Here is a 13,461-nt window from a genome sequence, read left to right on the forward strand (position 1 = left end):
TCTGGCTGTGTCACTGCACAATGAAATCTGACCTTTTTGTATTATGCTAATATTTATCTGAATAAAGACTGGGAAACCTTGCCTTTTTATTCTCTCCCTCTAAATGGAGATGATATAGATAGATAGATAGATAGATAGATAGATAGATAGATAGATAGATAGATAGATAGATAGATAGATAGATAGATAGATAGATAGATAACATATATAATCAGTAAATATGTAGATACAAGTTTGAAAAGTTAATATTTAAAATGATATAATTAGTGATTAGCAAGTTCCAGGAATTTGTAAAGAGAAAGATAAATGGATGGATAGGTATATAGATAGATAGATAGATAGATAGATAGATAGATAGATAGATAGATAGATAGATGAGAAGGGTTTAATGAAAGATGAGTTGATGAAAGTAAATGAGTGATGTTTTAATAGAAGTTTCTGGGGGAATAATTGTGTGGGCTCAGTGATGTGCCTCTGCTGAGCTGCGTTAATCAGTGAAGCACCGTGCTCAGTGGAGCTGTACAGTTTAACGTCACTCCAGTACAGAGGGTTAGTGAAGTGATTGCGGTGCCTGGGGACTGAGAGCAGCACTACTCCACTCTAGTCAGGTAGGATACACACAGAAATGTCTCCATTACTCCCTCGTAGCCCCTTCCAGAGTGAGACGGAGCAGGCGAGAGCATATCTCTAGTCTTCAGCCAAGCCAGCAGGGAGAAGACTTTTAGCTGCAGTCTGCAAGAAACCCAGGTAAAACACCTTTCTGTTATTTGCTGCTTTCACAGAATAATAGCCAGGTGGGGTGGGAATATAGAAAGAAATCTGCCCTTCAATTGCGAGAAAAGATAGAAGCAGATTCATATCAAGGAGATCAACTGTCTCCCCACTATGATGACATTTGTAAGCGTTCGCAGCTAGATTGCACTTGACCATGATGTATGTTATTGATGAAGGGATATGCAGATCTAAAGTTTGGTGTTTGAGTAAAATGGTGTTAGCCTCCATTATATAACCGAGGCTGTATGTGATCTTTTATTCTGCACAGGTAAAACTTTGCCTGACAGCATTCACTTTAACTGGCATCTGTGTTAATGACTTTAAGTCAGTTAGTGCTGTGGCGGTGCACACCGCTCAGACTTCAAACTTTGCTGCTAGACCGACACTAAAGTTATTGCCAGAATAATTAGACTTCGGCAAGAGTTTACGGCTGGAAATCATGTCTATAGGTGAGTATAGGTATGCAATGTCTAGTGCTATTTTTGTATCTGTGCCCTGCACACCTCTTTCTTCAGTCTGCTCTTTGTAACCATATGTATTATATATTTACAGTCAGGCTGACTGTCTTTCTGTGTGTTAGTAAATAAAGATGCCGCTGAAACATACACAACAGCAGCATAACAGTCCAGGTAACAGTAACAACAAGTAATAAGTGCAGGCGTGCTGACTGTATTTGGATGCTCCGCTGATGTGATGGGTAGCAGAAGGACTCGCTTTTCCTGCTATCTATCTAGCAATCTTGTGGAGCTCTTGTAAGATAAGCGAGGCCTTGGCCAGGCAGTGTATTGTGCCATTCACATCTGACATGCCCTAATATGCCATATGTTTGGAAATGTTAACCTACACAGAGATCATGTTCTGGGCATTCCCTAGAAGCACAAGCCTTGTGGAAAGTTTCTCCTAACTGACAAGTTTGCACAGCAAAGGCCACCCGTATCGATCTGCTTTACTTTATCAGCCCAATTTCCAGTGTGCTCATTGATAAACCGAGTCGTTTAGATGTCTATTAATGATACAATAAATTTTGTTGTCCAATTTTATAATGTCTTTATAATATGAGGGACTGCCTAAAATACACAAACGCCACTCTAAGCTTGGATTGCATGACTTTCCAGTTTCCTTTCATTTGACAGTTTTTGTTATGCAGATCAGACGTTTTCCAGGCAAGATAGACACTTATTAGAGTGGCATGCTTGTCAGCTGTGTGATTGCATATGCCATTATCAAGGCCCGAGAATAAGGAAATCCTGGTCACTTTAATGATAATTTTATTGCTGCTTTCTCTGGAGTGAACACGCTTCTAGCTGTGTCCTGCTCCTTATATCTAATGCTGTACAGCCCTGATCATATCATCATTACCTATAAAGTTACTTTATGGAAGTCATTACCAAATGACTGGAGCATGTAGGCATGTCTGGAACTGTTGCTGCTTCAAAACGTACTTCATTACAGCGTACATATAAAGTCACACTGAACTATATACATTATTAAGCAAATCTGACACCTAGTACTTTATTAGCTACTGAGCCAGCCCATTGAAAGCAGCGTTCTGCGCGTTATTATAAATGGCAAAAGTGTATGCAAGTTTAGACGTAGCAGCAGCAGAGTGCATGAAATGGATCGCTAGCCACCATAGCATGTGGCTGTATAGGTGAATGCAACGCGATGACAAGTACTTTCATCTGTAAATGAAAGCAATTAAGCAGTATATATTATATTAGGCGTACAGTGGTCTCCAGATAGTCATCAATCATCCTCAATCGAGCTGTCAGGAGTGGGCAGATTCGTTTCTGGGAGGCAGTCTTCCAGCTGGGGAAAAGAAGAGAACACCGTCATTAATTAGAGTGCGACCCTGGGGCTATCCACATGTCTGAACCCAGGAAGCTATCTGAGCAAGTCAGCACACCATGGAGAGAGAGAGGGAGAGAGAGAGAGGGAATGAGAGAGAGAAAGAGAGAGAGTGCACTGAACTGGTCCATCCTGTCCTTTGTCAGGGTGTACATAGCTCACTCACCCCATTTATTCTCACTCTGATTCTATCCTATGCCCACTGCAGCTACTCCTGGCTCTCTCACACCATTCATGTTAAAGGGAACCTGAAGTGAGATGCATTCAGAGGCTGTCATATTTATTCGATTTTAAACAATACCAGTTGCCGGGCAGTCCTGATGAACCTTCAGGCATCACACACCTGAAACAAGCATGCGGCTAATCCAGTCAAACTCCAGTCAGAAACACCTGATTTGTATGCTTGTTCAGGGTCTATGGTTAAAATTACTACAGCCATAGGATCAGCAGGACAGCCAGGCAATGTGCATTGTTGAGAAGGAAATAAATATGTCAGCCTCCATATCCCTCTCACTTCGGGTTCCTTTAATGTATAACCGTCTCAGCTCAGGAGGATTCGTGTGATTTCCACAGTGTACTGAGGTTTGTTACAAGAGACAGGAAAAGTAATAAAGTAACAAGTTATCACTGAAAATGACCCGTGTTGTGGTTATAGACATTAGAGGATACGACATGCTCTCTGACTTGATACATTTTGGGTAAAGTTATAAACAACATCAGAACACGATCATTAGATTATGTTTGTTCTGAAATACACGAACTGAACAAATAAACAAATATAGAAAGGACTGAACAATTATACAAATACAAAAGGACAGTATAGCGCTTATTGTAGCCAGAAGATTTACGTTCGACTATAGCCGTTCTACAGACCAATATAAAGTCTGATTTAAAATAGACCACAGTGACATTCAGATTCCGTTTTAAAATGAGAATTTTTAGACACACATAAAAAAAGCGTGAGCTACAAAGAGCATCCCTGTAATAATAATCTCTCAGGTCTGATCATAGCCAGCAGGTCACATGTACCGAGCTGTGTTTTGGAAGGTGTTTGAGTTCACTGGAAAGCCACATTTCTGTCCTTACATGGCTCTCATTTGTAACTGAGACCGATTATTTAGCGCGAGGTGGGGAGAAACAGATGCTCATTAATTAATTTCTAATTAAAAGTGCTTACCACCCTTCAGTGAGTAAAGGGAGAAAAAAAATCATTAATGGGTGTTTTGGCGATTGTTTAAATCAAATCATTCATTTCCTCCACTTGCACGAGTGCTATAAGAACACACTATAATTAGCTTGTAAGATCACTTGAGCAATCCATAAAAGCAATCGTTGTAGATCAGTATTTTGCACCCTTGGATGCACAGCATCCGACTCTGGACAGGAAAAGACACTTCTGGCAAGGAAAGGGTTTCGTGACGTCACTTCGAGCCCCGTTTAAAGCTACTTGTTTCTGGCCTGATGGGGTTTTTTTCTATATATTTATTTTTTTTTATTATTTTTCTTCCTTTGTTTTGAGCATTTCGATGCTGTTAGATGTCTGACATGTTTTACTGTCTGTATGATATTTTAATCGTTTCCAAGTGCTCTGAAGGATTAACTTGGACACGTGTAAAAAGCATTTTTTGGAGGAGGCTAATATTAAAGATGGTGTTTTGATTCTTCTTCTCTAAGCATCCAGAAACCTGTGGCCAGCCATCCATCGCTTGGGAAGAGAAGCCAGCTAAGTTGCAGAAAGTCCCTCACCTGCTTTTCTCCCTGGGATCCGGGAGTTTATGTATCATGTCATATCCTCAGTTTGGCTATCCCTACTCAACCACACCACAGGTAAGACCTATCGCTGATAAGCCAGACAGCAGCAAATATTGCACATTAACCTCAACTGGGCAACTGCTGGGAAGATAAACGTGCATGGTAATAGAGATGGGGGATTACAGTGATTATTCATGGATACAATCCACCCCAGCCTTTATAAGTATCTTATGCCCTGCAATTTGTTATCAGGGAATTCTATATTACACTATGTGTGATCCCACGTGTCACATTTATGCATGGGTTGGGAGAGGGGCAAGTAACAGTCCTGTATGCCACAATGTAGTAGTATATTTAAATTCGAAACAACAGATGATTTTTTTATTCTCCTATTTATTTGTTCCTCTTGATATATTTGAATTAGCGATATTGTTTGCAGTCCGGACCATCATTTTTCTACAGTTTTAAATGAGCGCTTTTCTTTTGCAGTTCTTAATGACCACCAATTCACTCTCTACCTGCTGCGAGTCCAGTGGAAGGAGCTTGTCTGATACAGCTGTTGCAGCCTCTGCCCAGACCCCTGTCTATTGTCCTGTGTATGAGAGCAGGTTACTGGCCACTGCTAGGCATGAGCTCAACTCTGCTGCTGCCCTAGGAGTCTACGGAAACCCCTATACTGGCTCCCAGGGCTATGGGAACTATGTCACCTATGGCACGGACGCCTCTGCTTTCTACTCGCTGGTAAGAGCATCACTTTATTGTAAAACCGCTTACTATATAGTGCTGCTGAGGAAGACATTCCACTGTGTGACTATAACGCAAAGCAAGATCATTACATAGATACACTTTAAGGACACACGCCTACTTCAGCTGTACATAGACACACGCACACGCACACAAAACACAAACACACAAAACACCACAAAATACAGTTTAGCACACACATTTTGGTCTTTTTCTGCACAATGGCAGATATACAGTTATACAGTTTGCATGGACACACACTTATAAGTATATAACACTAACACATTAATTATATAACATACACTTTAGTACATACATTTGTATCTACTTTGTACATTGATAGACATACAGTTTATTTGCATGAACTCTCTCTCTCTCTCTCTCTCTCTCTCTCTCTCTCTCTCTCTCTCTCTCTCTCTCTCTCTCTCTCTCTCTCTCTCTCTCTCTCTCTCTCTCTCTCTCCTTGCATGGACACACATAAATAGACACATGCATATACACACACTAGGAACACCCCTGCATCATGCTTTTCTGTTCCATTTATCTGATAGTATTACAGCTATTCTGCAGATTAGCATACACTATTTATCTTCCCTATTTTCAGAAGATAAGCCGGAAGTGACAGCATGAGATGGATGTTGTCAGTTCTTTTATCTTTTTTTAGTAGAGCAGAATATGTATTAAATGTGTATGGATTGTTTCTCTTATCTATAAACATATTAACCATAGAATGAGTTTTGGAAGAGGATGTATAATGCTGCCATTCATTATATATCTATGAGCCATATACAAATCTGTCATGAGAATGAGCTAATTTGTCTTGTATTTACAAATGTTATATTAGTATTATTATTATACAGTCCCTGTATTATGCTGATAAAATAAAATCATCACTGGAAGTGAGTAAGGGTAGTTGTCTGTGTGTTGTAGCAAGCACAATAGATGAATGCATGTGTATATAACAGTGTATATAACAGTATAAAGAACATTTGACCTTTTGTTGCAGAATACATTTGATTCAAAAGATAGCACCGGATCTGCACATGCTGGCATCACCCAGACTGCTGCCTATTACCCCTATGACCATACCCTCAGCCAGTACCAGTACGACAGGTAAGCACTTTACAAATGCCACTTTTAGTAGTAATAAACTATAAGTACCTTGTTTAAAAAAAGTGACAATTTAAAAAAGAAAATTTCAAAATGAAGTGACCATAAAGTAAACTGAGATCATTTAGTTTGGTTGACGGAGTGTTAGAATTTGCATAACTGTGTATAGAGTCATTGATGCCATAGGTCTGTTTATGCCACATGATGTTATTATGTAAGTTCTGACTGTGGCTCTGCCATGCTTGCTCCTGTCCTGACACTAACTTACTGTAGTATAAGAGTTGTCAGACATATATCCAGTGCAATGATGTCCAGCTGCTTGGCCTGTAGGCATCCCCTGTAGTGTAGGAGAAACAGAGAACATGTGTAGAGTGCTTGTTTGGGCTGTGCAGATTTGTACAAGTGGAAGGTCACAAAAAGGCAGAATGTATGAGTTAGTTACTACTGTAGCTCTATTCCTTATGAGTGTATCAAAATAATAAAGCTTCTTCCAAAGCTAGTGGTAGCCTGTTAGTAAAATGACTGATACTACGCTGTGCTAATATCTCAGCAAGCATGTCTACAAGTACATACTAATAGTTTTGTTGGTCTTAAATGTATTAAAAGCAATCACAAATCATGCAGTCTGACTGTCTCAAGCACCCTTTATACTATGTCAGAACAATTAATATTACACCTAGGTAACTGTAACTTGTGAGACATATATATATATATATATATATATATATATATATATATATATATATATATATATATATATATATATATATATATATATATATATATATATATATATATATATAACATAGTTAGCCTATTTCCATTTGTTTCATTATCAGCAGCCAATGAACAGTTTGGACTGCCTGTGCAAGATAAGCAATTGATTTTACATGACTTTGAAAAAGTTTTAGCCAATGGTCCATTTACATCAGCTTTCTAGATTATTTTGAAGTCTCCTAAAGTTAGTTTCTTAATTTTAGCCACATTGAACAGCATGTTAAAACAACCAAATCTTTATTTATAAGCAGCTGCTCAGGGATTTCATTAGATCATTAATGCTACATGCCAGCATTGAGTATTGCTACCTGGTTATTCAGATTTGTTTATCAATACGCCAAAAAGTACATTTTAATGTGCACCAAACTGTTTCTCTTACACAGCAAAGTTAACACTGAAACTAGCCCATATTCACGGGCATCTCATGCTACACCTAAGCCAACTGAGCACTCTCTATCTGACAATTCCAGGTATAGCAAATACCAGCATCCAGTATAGACGTTCATGCTCAGGTTATCGTTACACCTGCCTGATCACTGGATATTCTTGCTATGTACAATGCTAAGAGCACAATGCAAAATGCAACAAAAATAGAACAACGACCAAATACCTTCTGCATTATTTTATTGTTATAGCCTTCCATTTGCTGCTCATTCATGATTTGTTCTTTATTGCATTAAAGCCATTGATTTGAAAATGTCAGTAATCCAATCTATTTACTAAGGAATTCTCCATCTGTTTCAAACCTTCCACTTAGTCTCCATCATTTTGTTTGTTTGAAGCAAATGAAGGGTTACTGGTAAAACTGTGTTATGCATGCTAAGCATAGGTATGATCAATAACAATGAGGGCTGCTAAAACCCTGAACATTGTACAATCTTAGGCCAAGAACATGCTGCGTGCTGTGAGTTCATTTTCTTACACTGAAGGGTCTGAGATCATAATATACTGATCTCCAGCTGGCTGCTACATGCACACAGATATAATTGATATCTGTCCCTACCTCAGCTGCCAGTGCACATTTGCAATTCTGCATGTACAGAAGGCACCCAAGTCAATCTGAAAATGTCAATGTGCTGTGACACATGGAGATGTGGTGAGAAAGGCCCACTCTGTCCCCACATGGACGCAAATGCCCGTGCCACATGCAGTGCGCATGTAGCAAGATAAAGACTCATTGCTTCCAGCTGTGACAATGCTTGTGGTGGTTATTAATTAACTTCGCTATCGGGACAGTGATATATGTATGAAAACACCACTTTCCATTTTACTTCTATTGACAGAACCATTAGTAGATTTTTTATTGCTATTCTTTATATGTAAAGCACCAGCTTATAGTTTAATGCTGTACATTAAATAATTAGTGTTAACGACAAACACAAGACAAAAAAATGTACAGGAAGAACCTTGTCCACATTTTTTCCATTCTAAAATGGATAAGCTTTAGATGTGATGTAAACATTAGGGACAGATTATCTAATGGGAGAAGGTAAAAAAAGCAGGTTTTAAAAAGATTAAAGCTACTGAATCTGCTAATCAGACACATTTCTATTGGTAAATTATTATATCATAGCTGCAATTATTTTTTGAATCAGTTTTATTATTGGATCCATTTATTTATGGAGGAAGTGCTTCAGAAATATTATTGCTTGCAGCAGCTTCCTGACTTACATGGGATAATACTGTTCCCTTGGTTAATAAACCTGAGGCAACTTTGCAATTCTCTCCATGGTCATATTGACAAAAGTACTGATGTGTGGGAAGCAGGGAAAGATAGCGCAGGCTGACAGAAGTCTTCAGGGCTTGATGTGGTCTGAGGGAAAGCCTTTATCACCTAATCGGCTTACATGTGTCCTGTGTTGCTTTGAAAGTAAACAGAGAGAGGAATGTGATGCTATGAGCAGCTAAAACTTTTCCTTTAACATTCTTTGCTTCTATAAGGCCCATGTGAAGTCCTTTTTTTATTACAGAGCTGCTATATGCTGTAGGTGGCACTAACTATTGGCCGCCAGTCATTTAACTGGGTACTTAGGCTTAATGATGCCAGTCGGGGAATAATAGGCAGTTGCTACAGCACTGTTTCAGAAAATGTGTTCAAGCCATTGTTTAATTAGTGCTTGTGATTTCACACCACCAAATCACAGGCCGATAATGCTAGTCCAAGAAATTGTGTTCAGTCTACAATGAATTTCAATGTTTTGCTTTAGCAGGGAAGGCTAAAGTTCAGCAACTCGCATGCACTTAGGTGAGCTCATTAGTTCTTTTAGACAGAGTGTTTCTTCTTGCCAGTTACACAACTGTAAAGATACCAGTTCAGGCCTTGCTGAGAAACACCAGACACATGCATTGTTACAGTATTTCATTGCTACTTGCCAAAAGTATCATTAGGCTATACGTTTTTTTTTAAAATAGATTTTTATTATTATCTTCTGCAGCACTTTTACATAGTATGTTTAGTCATGTCACTAACTGTCCCTCGGAGGAGCAAACAATCTAATCCCTACCATAGTCAGTCACTGTCTTATGTTCCCATGGCCTACCATTGCATTTCTTAAAGAGGGACTTAGATGTATAGTAGAATGCAGTGAACTATTCAAGATACCCACCATTCTGGTAATTTTCTTGGTGTCATCATGAGAAACACTTCCTATAGCTATACCTTGCTGTATATTTGTATGTAGCCCTGGCCTCCCACTGAGGCTTATCCTATGCTCTTTATTATGCCCGTATAGGTATTTTGTTGTATATAAAGGAGCAAATAGCTGAAGGAATAAACATTGTCTGTGGCAGCATGCAAGATTGGAGGAGGGTATCCGGAAATACTGGGAACTTTAATGGAGACCTAGGCCCATATGCTATTAACGTTTTCTCTCAGTTTTCTCCTAGGTGATATTTTCTTATCAATAAAATGCCTTTTAAAAAAACCACCAAGCAAGATAGTACTGATAGTACATTTGATAGTACTTCTTCACATACTTTTTAGTACTTTTTCAATTGCAAAGTTATTTCACAAACAATGGCCCATATGCAATTAACGTTTTCTCCTGCATTTTCTCCAAAGTGATAATTTTAAACTTGTCAATAAAATGCCCTTTAAGCCACTAGAAAACAAGAAAATACTCAAAATAATTTTGATATTTTTTTCCACCTACTTTTCGGTAATTTTCAGTTGCAAAGTGCTGAAAAGTTATTTTAAAGAGAAGAAGTTATGTCCTAGGAGAAAACTTGGGAGAAAAAGTTAATTGCATATGGGCCAATGTTTCCTAGGAGAAAAGTCATGAAAAAAGTGAATAGCATATTCATGGGCCTTAGTTTTTGTGCTCCACAGCTATAACAAGCTTGCGGTATTTGTCAATCCTTAGATGAGGTCATTACTATAGGTGGATTCAGTTTCTCACATAGTATAAACAGTTAACTGAATGATCCCTTAATGTTAGAAATAGTGATCATTTCATCTTAAAAGGTAAAAGAAAATAATATAAGTGCATGAAATTCATGTCTTTGAGTCTAAGAATGTAATAGGTTTCACTGTAAGTAGTTGGGTCTCTACAGTGCTGGTCAGCTGGATAGCGTACTGGTAAGGCTGTTGATGTAGGATTTGAGTCCTTGACCAGGATTTGAATCGGGAGGTAGTAGTCTTTTTTTTACCAGTGATTCCTATATAGAAGCATGAATGGCTTTCTGCTGAGCAGTATAAACTTGCCTATGAAGGTGGGAGATAGAAAGATAGTAAGCCTCCTATTGTAAGTTACCATGAAAAAAATAATAGCAATTGGCAAAATAAACCCAGTATTGCTCATTGCTGAAGAGCCCATAGACAGTAAAGACCCGACTCCTTAAACACCCTCCTTAGCAAATAATACAGCCTAGGTCAATCCCATTTATACTGAGAAATGCAGAAACAACATATGCTACAATAAATACACTACATTAAATAAATCTTAGAAAAAATAAGAGGTAACAGTGCCATGCAATTGCCATTACATATTCCCTATATTGCATGTGCAGTCATGGAAGCAAATAATTGTAGTCAATTCAGTGTTTGCTTGCAAAATCTCTGATTTGGGAGGCAAGAGAGCAGGTAGACAGAAGCAGTGAGTGGAAGAGGGCGGAGCTGTTTGTATTCAGCAATCTTCTTAAAAACAGCTGCCTGTAGTCACTTGCCTACTGTGCCTATTGGTAAATCTGGTCATGTTCTGGAGCATTGTTTGAGCGCTGGGTATTCCTCTGCAAACAGTAGTCTGCTACTTGTAGGTAATGTCAGTAAAGCTTGAAAAGAGGTGAACAGTAGGGTGATCAATATCGGTTAGCTGCTGACCTGTCCTGTCCTCTCAGCAGGCTGAAAGATGATCTTCATTCATGTTGTGTTGTTCAGGTGCAAGAGGCACACAAAAGGATATGATGGCAGCTCTGTGTTTTGAACTAAATGATTGGACTGCACAAATGAAAAGTGGCAGGCAAACCATTTCATCTGTAGCGAGAAATGTTTCTATTTGGCCCACTTTGGTGCACAACTATAATATAGGGTATAATTGTCTGGGTGTCTAATTTTGACAGTTGTGCTTGGTTAATAGGCAAATACAGGGCCATATTTATCAATTAAGGGTTGTTTAATTTAAAGAGAAAAAATGTTAAACTTCATCCCGGTCAGTAGCTGATGCCCCCTTTCCCATGAACAATCTTTACCTTTTCTCAAACGGATCATCAGGGTGCTCTGTATGGCAAATATTGTGGTGAAACCCCTCCCACAGTGTGATGTCAGCACCTCACAGCTGTGAGGTCCTGACATCACACTGTGGGACCCTTGTTGCATTGTGGGAAAAAAAAGCTTTTTATAACTACCAAAAAAGCAAGCAGCATCTACTTCCAGTGACATCACCTGCCAGCAGTAAAAATGTCACCATGTGATAAATAACTGAATGTAAATCAGGGAGGGGAAAGACTTTACAATGAGCAAATACTGGCTAAATCATTTATACGTAATTATTGTAAAAATTAAGCACTTTATTATTACATTATTTTCACTAGAGTTCCTCTTTAAGTATCAAGGATGGAAGGTTAGCATCAGTAATATAATATTTTGAATAATATATTTGTTAGTTTTGAGGTTAGTAGACGTTAGCATAAGATGGTTAAGGTTACTCTACTCCAACAATAGATCAGAATTACAAATCTCAGTGCCTTGTTTAATACTTCAAAGTCCTTTGTTACTAGAGGTGCCAGACTCCATGCAGAAAGAAAAAAAAGTGAATGGAATAAAGGCCATATGATAATTGTGCCTTAAAAACATATTTTTATTCCATAAAGACAATAGGGCAGAAATTCAAATCTGATGCAACTTTTTTTCAAGCAAGTAGACTGCACAACTTGCTTCCTCTTTTCACTTTAATTGGTCAAGGTTAGTCATAAGGAAAAGTTTTACATTAGGGAAAAAGTTTACGGTTACACAACAGAAAAGAGTAAAGAGCACCATTAGCAGAGAGTCTTAGCTAAAGCGTACTTGAACTCTTGCACAGCACACAATGAAAAGACTTTATTCAATATTTAGTCACTGAAGAAATTCACTGATTGGTGTTTGTTTAGCCAGATCAAAGTGTCTAATTACTTTTCACCAGCATCTGTGAGTAGACTGCAGAGTACTGAGGCTTAACCCTTTCAGTGCTCCCTGGAGAGTTAAACCAAGTTAAAACGTAAGTTTTTTAGGATTTTAATAAAATGTAATGAAGATTTTTTTTTTTTTTTTTTGCCGTAAAGGTTATTGTGCAGCTAAGCTTATAGAGCAGAGAGGAAATTCTGAGTATAGTTTCACTTTAAGCTCAGGAATGGGTTAAAGTTAAAAGGTAGGTTAGGGTTAGGACATGGGAACAAGTTAATGTTAGGTGGTAGGCTGGGATTAGGCATTGGTAAGTACATTTACTGGTAAGGAGATTGGTTAGCATCAAGCAGTTGATGGAGGAGAAGTGCCAAAATCACAGAAATGCAAAGTCAATACAGTAGAGCATCAGAAAGCACATTTTACTGATCAGTACTCTAGTGCTGAATCTAGCTTGCACTGCAAATATATGTGCCAATATTTGTGCTGTATATTATCTGTGCACTCAGCTGTCTGCTGAAGTTCAGCTATAAATGTGCAGTGGTGTCTGTGAAAAAATAATCTCTATATATAATTTGCAAGTGTCCCTGCGTCTTGCTTTGTCCACGTGTCAGTGCTTTTTTTGTACTGCGCATGTGCAGGGACGCAGAGACACTGAAGGCATGCAGGGGAGGACGGGGCCAGAATAGGTGGGCGTATGCGCGCACGCGGGGCGGGCGCAGGCGCAGTGACAGACCTAGCCCGTTTTTAAACTAGTCACTAGTATTTATATATTTTATTATAGGTGTAGCCAAATCACAAAGAGAGCAGCAAATTCTGTTTGTGTTTTATCAGATTCTTACAAGCAAATGGGAAATTGATTT

The 13,461-nt window shown here is 38.6% G+C and overlaps 1 protein-coding gene across 2 annotated transcripts in view; it reads left to right on the forward strand.

Moving 5' to 3' along the window:
• Positions 1-530: 530 nt before the first annotated feature.
• Positions 531-13,461, forward strand: part of IRX4 (iroquois homeobox 4) — a 46,024-nt gene continuing 33,093 nt past the window's right edge. The window contains exons 1-4 of one of the 2 annotated variants that reach the window (XM_068234573.1): positions 531-747; positions 4,297-4,449; positions 4,864-5,115; positions 6,125-6,231. In XM_068234573.1, coding sequence (XP_068090674.1) covers positions 4,405-4,449; positions 4,864-5,115; positions 6,125-6,231 — 404 coding nt within the window. In that variant the 5' untranslated portion in view covers positions 531-747; positions 4,297-4,404. The remainder of the gene's footprint in view (positions 748-4,296; positions 4,450-4,863; positions 5,116-6,124; positions 6,232-13,461) is intronic. The other variant, XM_068234574.1, reaches the window with a different exon arrangement.

The sequence above is a fragment of the Hyperolius riggenbachi genome, chromosome 5 (genome assembly GCF_040937935.1).
Source record: "Hyperolius riggenbachi isolate aHypRig1 chromosome 5, aHypRig1.pri, whole genome shotgun sequence".
Taxonomy (NCBI): domain Eukaryota; kingdom Metazoa; phylum Chordata; class Amphibia; order Anura; family Hyperoliidae; genus Hyperolius; species Hyperolius riggenbachi.